This window comes from Bufo bufo, chromosome 1 (genome assembly GCF_905171765.1).
Source record: "Bufo bufo chromosome 1, aBufBuf1.1, whole genome shotgun sequence".
In the NCBI taxonomy this organism is placed as follows: Eukaryota; Metazoa; Chordata; class Amphibia; order Anura; family Bufonidae; genus Bufo; species Bufo bufo.
In genome coordinates, this window is record NC_053389.1 from 594,394,206 (window position 1) to 594,402,733 (window position 8,528).

General features: G+C 43.5%; 1 protein-coding gene across 2 annotated transcripts; it reads left to right on the forward strand.

Annotated features, from left to right (window-relative positions):
• The first annotated feature begins 2,668 nt into the window (after window positions 1-2,668).
• POLR1H (RNA polymerase I subunit H) lies at window positions 2,669-5,770 on the forward strand. Of its 2 annotated transcripts, none has more exons than XM_040413503.1 (5): window positions 2,669-2,742; window positions 2,884-3,017; window positions 3,795-3,898; window positions 4,482-4,591; window positions 5,660-5,770. In XM_040413503.1, the coding sequence occupies exons 2-5, from the start codon at window positions 2,888-2,890 to the stop codon at window positions 5,682-5,684; spliced, it is 369 nt and encodes a 122-aa protein (XP_040269437.1). In that variant the 5' UTR covers window positions 2,669-2,742; window positions 2,884-2,887; the 3' UTR covers window positions 5,685-5,770. The 2 variants fall into 2 exon arrangements, with proteins under 2 accessions (XP_040269437.1, XP_040269436.1); XM_040413502.1 differs by having other exon boundaries at window positions 2,675-2,742; window positions 2,887-3,017.
• Window positions 5,771-8,528: the final 2,758 nt, after the last annotated feature.

Here is an 8,528-nt window from a genome sequence, read left to right on the forward strand (position 1 = left end):
CAGGGGACTTTGATTTTAGATTCCCATAGCCGAAGGATGGTGGCTATATGCTGGCGATAACAGAGGCTGATGATATGCAACCTCTTGTGTATTGGAGCAAGAGGTTGCATATCATCAGTCTCTGTTATCGCCAGCATATAGCCAGCAAATATAATATCATGAAATATTTGGAATGATGCTCTTTTAAATATTATTTAGTAAAAGTTAAATTTTAAGCTGGTTAGCTTTATTTTTCTGTGATATTATTGATGATAGCTTGCCACTATAATATATGACACCCTGTGACTGCAGATCCCTCTGTAGCAGTATATTGTCCTCTTCAGTGTTAATTACTTTACACAGTTTAGTGTCATCTGCGAAAATGTATATTTTACTATGCAAGCCTTCTACAAGATCATTAATAAATATATTGAAGAGAATGGGGACCATTTACATATGAATAAAACTCAGTTTTTGCCCCTTGTGAACATCCAGACAAAGACAAAGGTACCATTTGACTGATCTATAGTGCTATGTAAGTGGTCTATAAGGGCAAATTGTGGTGACAGACTCCCTTTAACAGTTCTAACCTAGTGTCACCTCCTAGTGGCAGCAGCAAGCTATACCCACAGTCCTGTGTCCCCCAATGAAAACTCAGCGAGAAAGAGATTTTCTCATTTTTTAAAAAATTTTCGTTAACTTTTAGATTTTTTTTTTTTTTATACATAAAGGTAAAACATATTGACTCAAATTTACCATTAACATGAAGTACAATGTGTCACGAGAAAACAATCTCTGAATGGCTTGGATAAATAAAAGCGTTCCAAAGTTATTACCACATAAAGTGACACATGTCAGATTTGCAAAATTAGGCCTGGTCAGAAAGGGGGTAAATGGCCTGGTCTGGAAGTGGTTAAGAAGTAGTACGGAATGTCACAGGGGCTCAGGCTGGATGATGAATGTGGTGCAGGGGCACTCTATACCAATTATAGAGTATTGCGGCCCGCCGTATTGCGGCCCGCAAACGACGGGTCTGTAACCCGCCGCCGCCGGCCGTGTGCACCACGCATCACGGATGTGGACCCATTCGCTTGAATGTGTCCGTGATTCTGGAGATGCTGAACAGAGTCACTGAACGGAGTGCTTCCGTGGTGTTTCTTTTCCATTGTTCCGCACCGCAAGTAAATATGACATGTCCTTTTTTTTTTTTTGCGGTGCGGACAGACCACAGACCCATTCAAGTTGAATGGGTCCGGCCCGCTGCACGGATGTTGCCCGTGCATTGGGGACCGCAATTGCGGTCCCCAATGCACGGAACGGCCGCACAACGGCCGTGTGCATGAGGCCTTACTCAGTGGTTTACTTTACTACAGCATGTTACACAGAATTGTGGCACATTTCTAAAGTAAATTGTTGCATATTAGGTGACATCCTTACTTGTGAGGCAACACCTCGTCCCGATAAGCCAAGCAGACTAGACACAGATAATTCCTTAGATGTGCCACATTTTAATGCAATTTACACCAAAATCTACACTAGTAAATGTGCGCCATAGGTTTTGGTGCGATTGATGCCACTACACAATGGCCCAGATTTCCTAATGCTGTAGATGGTGTAACCTTAGTCAGGCTGTCGAGACCTGCACCAGATTTATCACTGGCTGGATCATACACCTGATTAGCGATGTACTAATGTCGGCTAAACCTAACTAGCCTATGCCTACTTTTATCTATGCCCCCGTTAAGCCAGAAATCTAACTTTTATATTATGCTAATTAGCCTCTAGGAGCAGGGGGGCTTTGTTCCTGCTCCTAGAGGCTCCATTCTCCCACCTTTGTCGCCTCCCGACAAGTCCTGATTGACAGGGCCAGGCAGCGCTCGCATCCGTCTGCCAGCCCTGTGCTCTGGTGAAATCTCGTGCCGTTCAGCATTCGGCGCAGGCGCGGTGAGGAAGCTGGCAGCCTACGAGCGCCTTTCCCTCACCGCGCCTGCGCCGAATACCGAACGGCACGAGATTTCACCAGAGCACAGGGCTGGCAGACAGATGTAAGCGCTGCCTGGCCCTGTCAATCAGGACTTGTCGGGAGGCGACAAAGGTGGGAGAACGGAGCCTCTAGGAGCAGGAACAATGCCCACCCCCCTGCTCCTAGAGGATAATTAGCATATATGGGGGCATAGATAAAAGTAGGCATAGGCTAGTTAGTTTAGCTGGCGTTAGCACATCGCTAATGTCAGCTAGCTTAATAGGGTTAAATCTGGTGACAGAAACCCATTTAAGGACTGTCACTGGCGAACCCTTTATCATTATGTGGTTTTTGGGTCAAAAGGAAGTATTGTGAAATCCACATGCACACAGCACCTGCGGCTGACCACTAGAGGGAGCACTGGTTGTGGGGTGCAGTTTCTGGTAGTGCTTATTAGTCCAATATACAGCATGTCATGACGCTTGGATAATAAAATCTGTGTACATGGTGATTGTACAGTCTGCAGGGTGTTTTATTACAGCATCTACTGTACCTTTATACATTCTAATAAAGAGGAGGGGTCTAAGCGGAGAGCCATGTGATTCCAGCACAGCCCCTCCCCCACAAATCTAGGGGTCCATGTAAACAGAAGCGCCATAGCAGTGGGGCCGCCTCAGCTATGGCTGACGTGCTTGTGTGCAGCCAGCAGGGGGAGCTGTTACTGTACGTCTCCACATCTCTATGATTAGTGGCAGGGACACGTGACTGCTGGAGACACTGCCGCACGGCGGGTTCCGCGGGTGAGTACTAGAGGACACCTATAGCTAGATCCGTGCTGTGTATTCCCTGTTGTGCTGCTATAGATCATTAACATACAGAGATCCCCGCCTCGCGGGGCTGTAATTATCGTACAGACAGATGTCCATGTAATGTCTTCCCAGCAGGATGGACGCTGCTCCCACGTGTTTCTGCTCCGAGTCTGACTTTTGCTCAGATTGTGGCTCAGTGCTGCCCCCTCCTGGCGCTCAGGATACTGTCACCTGCCTCAACTGCGGTCATCGTACACAAGTGACAGGTAAGTGATCGTTTCCCTATAGACTTACCCTCCGATGCCAGTCACACCCCAGCTCTCATTTGGCTGAACCTTTGAGTAATGACATTTTATTGGTTGCAGTAGTTTTGTTAAAGGGGTTGTTCAGCATTTGATTGCCTATCCTCAGGATAGCTCATTAAAGGGCATCTGTCAGCAGATTTGTACCTACGACACTGGCTGACCTGTTACATGTGCACTTGGCAGCTGAAGGCATCTGTGTTGGTCCCATGTTCATATGTGTCTGCATTACTGAGAAAATTGTGTTTTAATATATGCAAATGAGCCTCTAGGAGCAACGGGGGCGTTACCATTACACCTACAGGCTCTGCCTTTCTCTTTCTCCACTTTGACAGGAACAGGGAGTGTAAACATCATCACATGCCTGGCTCCATCAATCAATGTGCAGTAGGATCCTCTAGGTGTAATGGCAACGCCCCCGTTGCTCCTAGAGGCTCATTTGCATATATTAAAACCTAATTTTTCACTATTTAGTCGGAGGGCGGTATCGGCTTGAGTACTGCTGCACGATTTCTGTTTTTGTGATTGCACAAAAAACTGTTTTTGATGTCTGACGGAGCTGACACAAACTTATGCTCAAAAAAGAAGCATCAGTTATTTTTCTGATGGATCAGAAAAATGGAAAGCTCATTGCAAGAGTCAATTCAACCTAAGCCATCTATATCCAACTCCCAGAAACCCCTTTAAATGTGCTCCTATCATGATGTGATGTGTGACAACCATACTTTCCATCTATTCTAGAGTTCCTGGGGAAATACATTCAGAGGTCGATCATGTTTAATAAGCTTGATACCATAGCTTTGTCAGAGGAGTCCGATGAAACAGGAGCTTTAAACGGACCCCTGGTAAGACGTAACCTATAGAGGTGCAGATCTGTGAGAAGTATCCTGTGTACAGCTAGGGGTCAGCTCACATCACCGTTTTGTTTTTCTGATCCGTCAGAAGAACAGAAAAAAACGGACCCTGAGCATCCGTTTTAGCCATTTCCGTCTGAGATCTGTTATTTTAGACCGGTAAAAAAAAAAGTCCTGCTTGCAGGACTTTATTTTTTTTTTCTGTCTACAATGGTTTCCCAGGATTGTCTTTTTCAGATTGCAACGCTTTCTTCTCCTGCCTGGTCATCAGATTTGTCGCCAATTGAGAGTTTATGAAACCAGCAGGGTTGTCGGCTTCAGCAACCTAGGAGTGTGCAGGATCTACAGGCCATACAGAACCTGTATACCTCCCTCCATGCCCAACCATATCTCATCTTGTATCCAGGCTAGAGACAGCCCAACAGCCTCCTTTCTATTGTACCGTTTTCTCCAATAAACGTATCCCTTCACATATGTCATCATTACATTCACACATAAAGTTTCATTCGATTTTAATAACTTCTTGGTGCATCATTTATTTTGGTCACCATCTTCCGAGTCTTCTCTCTTTCAGATCGATAGGCGCTGCAGCCGCTGTGGATGTGAGAAGATGGTCTATCACACGAGGCAGATGCGCTCGGCAGATGAGGGACAGACAGTGTTTTACACATGTGTGCAATGCCGGTGCGTACCATGGTGTTCTTTGTACAGTGTTTGCTATGTCATTTTATGATGTATGCACATATTAATAAGTATATATTCTGTATTTGGAAATGTGCAGTAGAAAACATCCGACGTCTATTCTTCTTTTAATATTCAATACAGTTTTAAGAATTGTTAAAGGACATCTGTCAGCAGATTTGTGCCTATGAAACTGACCTGTTCCATGTGCACTTGGCAGCTGAAGACATCTGTGTTGGTCCCATGTTCATATGTGCCGACATTGCTTAGAAAAATGATATTTTAATATATGCAAATGAGCCTCTAGGAGCAATGGGGGCGTTGCCGTTACACCTAGAGGCTCAGCTCTCTCTACAACTGCTGCACCCTCTCCACTTTGACAGGGCCAAGCAGTAAAAACATCATAACACTTGGCCCTGTCAAAGTGCAGAGGGCACGGCAGTTGTAGAGAGAGCTGAGCCTCTAGGTGTAACGGCAACGCCCCCATTGCTCCTAGAGGCTCATTTGCATATATTAAAACTTCATATGTGTCAGCATTGCAGAGAATAATGAACATTGAACACCGCCTTCAGCTGCCAAGAGCACATGCAACAGGTCAGCCAGTTTCATAGGTGTAAAGAAGCCCTTACATTATATAGCTCACAGTGGGTTAGAAATAAAGAAACTATACTCCCCCTAATGCTTCTGTTCTGATGCTGCATCTGTCCCCACCGATCTCCACTTCCTGGTCATGGCTTGGCACACAGGAAATGCCAGAAAAGGCCCGCTGTAGGCAGTGATTGTGTGTCTAAGCAGGCATCTCCAGGCCTTTCCTACGTGTCGAACAAGAGCCAGAAAGTGGAGAGCAGCGGTGTCCGAATTGCCTCAGTGGGGGATTGGTGAGGGGGAGTATAACTTACTTCTTATTATTTCTTTAACCGACTGATCCATATATAAAAATGGAATACAGCTGGAAAACCCCTTTATTCCTTTCACTCTATGGATCCCCAGGGCAAGACCTGAAACAGAACACTACTTGTATGTGTGTGTTCTCTGTCTCGTCACATAACTTTATTTTTTTTGCCTTTGCAGTTTCCAGGAGAAGGAAGATTCTTGATGCAGCGATTTCTAGATTAATTTAAATAACAAAGTTCCATTCATTTTTTATTATTATTAAAATAAAGCATTATATTTCGTTCAAACTGTTTCTATTATTACTGGCTAGGCACATCAAGCTTTAACAATATAGTATATATGAATTTATAACACTTTTTTGTTTTTGAGGCTTTTGTTGATAATTGTTCTGGTGTACCTTAACCCTTTCATGACCAAAGGTCATTGATGCCCCAGTGTCCAGGTCAAAATTTACAAATCTGACATGCGTCACTTTAAGTGGTAATAGCTTTGGAACACTTTTATTTATCCAGGCCATTCTGAGATTGTTTTCTCGTGACACATTGTACTTCATGACCGTCATAAATTTGAGTCAATATATATCACCTTTATTTATGAAAAAATCCCAAATTTACCAAAAATAAATAAAAATTAGCAATTTTCTAAATTTCAATTTCTCTGCTTCTAAAACAGAAAGTGATACCTCATAAAATATTTATTACATAACATTCCCCATATGTCTACTTTATGTTGGCATCATTTTGGAAATGTTATTTTATTTTTTTAGGACGTTACAAGGCTTAGAAGTTTAGAAGCAATTCTTAAAATTTTTAAGAAAATTTCCAAAACCCACTTTTTAAGGACTAGTTCAGGTCTGAAGTCACTTTGTGGGGCCTATATAGTAGATACCCCCATAAATGACCCCATTGTAGAAACTAGACCCCTCAAGTTACTTAAAACCAATTTTACAAACGTTATTAACCCTTTAGGTGTTCCACAAGAATTAAGGAAAATGGAGAGAAAATTTCTAAATTTCACTTTTTTAGCAGATTTTCTATTTTATTACATTTTTTTCTTTAACACATTAAGAATTAACAGCCAAACAAAACTCAATATTTATTACTCTGATTCTGCGGTTTACAGAAACACCCCACATGTGGTCATAAACTGATGTAAGGGCGCACGGCAGGGCGCAGAAGGAAAGGAACACCGTATGGTTTTTGGAAGGCAGATTTTGCTGGATTGGTTTTCTGAACGCCATATGGTTTTTATTTTTCTACCGATCGTCTTGTGCAGGGGCTCATTTTTTGAAGAAAGAGTTGAGGTTTTTATTGGTACCATTTTTGGGTACATAGGATTTTTTGATCATTCATTATTACACTTTATGGGACAAGGTGGCCAAAAAATTGGCTGTTTTGGAACCTTTTTTTTTTTTTTTTTTTTTTTACAGCGTTCATCTGAGGGGTTAGGTCATGTGACAGTTTTATAGAGCAGATCGTTACGGACGTGGCAATACCTAATATGTATACTTTTTCTTATTTATTTAAGTTTTACACAATAATAGCATTTCTGAAACCAAAAAAATGATGTTTTAGTGTCTCTAGTCTGAGAGCCATAGCTTTTTTATTTTTTGGGCGATTGTCTTAAATATGGGCTTTTTTTGCGGGATGAGGTAACGGTTTGATTGGTACTATTTTGGGGTATATACGCCTTTTTTGATCGCTTGCTGTTGCACTTTTTGTGATGTAAGGTGACAAAAATGGCTTATTTTTTTACACCGTTTTTATTTTTTATGGTGTTTATTGGACGGGGTTGATGATGTGATATATTTATAGAGATGGTCGCTACGGACGCGGTGACACCTAATATGTGTGGTTTTTGTTAGTTTTTTTGTTGTTTTTTTTTTATAGGAAAAGGATTTTTTTTTTTACATTTTTATTTATTTATTTTTACTTTTATTATTTTTAATTTTTTTTTTATCAGTTCCCTCTTGGATCTTGAAGATCCAGTGGGGCTGATGGTTGTACTATACTTTGCAATGCTTTTGCATTGCAAAGTATAATACAATCAGATGCCTGTAGGTGGCAGCACCGGACGCCTATGCCATGGCAACCGGACGCCTTTGCAAAGCGTCCGGTTGCCATGGCAACCATCGGGCGCTGCGATCGCAGCAGCCCTGATGGTTGAGAGAGAGGGAGCCCCCTCCCTCTATTAACCCCATGGATGCCGCTACTGCGGCATCTATGCGGTTACAGCAGTGTCAGCATAGAGCTGACACACGCTGCTGATGGCGGCGGCTCAGGAATGGAGACGCCGCCATCACTCACAGAAGGGGGACCGCATCGGGGGCAGCATTTTACTTATAACAGATCGGGGCAGGAGGGGGCGGGGGCAGGGGGCAGCATTTTACTTATTACAGATGGCGGCAGGAGGGGGCGGACGCATCGGGGGCAGGGCGCAGCATTTTATTTATTACAGATCGGGCCAGGAGGGGGCGGACCGCATCGGGGGCAGGGTAAGAAGAAGGACAAGAAGGGGGCACAGATCGGGGGCTTCAGGACACATTACCGATTTCAGGCTGTGATCTGCAGAGCGCAGATCAGAGCCTGAAACCGGCATTTTAACACTGCCGCGATCCGATTGGTTAGTCTGCACAGACTAACCAATCGGATCGATTGCCGGCAAGGGGCCACTCTGATTGGCCCCTTGCTGGCATTACTAGACTGTATGCTGTCCGTGACAGCAGCAGGGCTCGGGCAGAAGCTTTAATCCAAGCGCTTTGCAGCGCTTGGATTAAAGAGCTGGCTTGACGTCTATACACGTGATAGCTGCACGGGGTATGTGCAGCTATCACGTATATATACAGATTGCGGTCGTGAAGAGGTTAAACTATAACTGCCATTTCACTACCAAAAATGAAATTTCTAACATATGTGATGCTGAAGGGGGGGGGGGGCTGGTTTAGCTGCTCATATCTCTGGTTACCAGCTAGCAATATAGGCTTATTGTTTGAAAGCTGACATCCCAAGCTTTCAGATAATACCAGAGTGAAAGCAATCTGTTCAGT

What these genes read in the sequence shown, in the direction of transcription:
- POLR1H (XM_040413503.1), top strand. Translation starts at nt 2,888, where the DNA reads ATGGACGCTGCTCCCACGTGTTTCTGCTCCGAGTCTGACTTTTGCTCA. An exon ending in GAGCTTTAAACGGACCCCTG is followed by an intron (nt 3,899 to 4,481) that starts GTAAGACGTAAC and finishes TCTCTCTTTCAG; the next exon opens with ATCGATAGGCGCTGCAGCCG. An exon ending in TACACATGTGTGCAATGCCG is followed by an intron (nt 4,592 to 5,659) that starts GTGCGTACCATG and finishes TTGCCTTTGCAG; the next exon opens with TTTCCAGGAGAAGGAAGATT.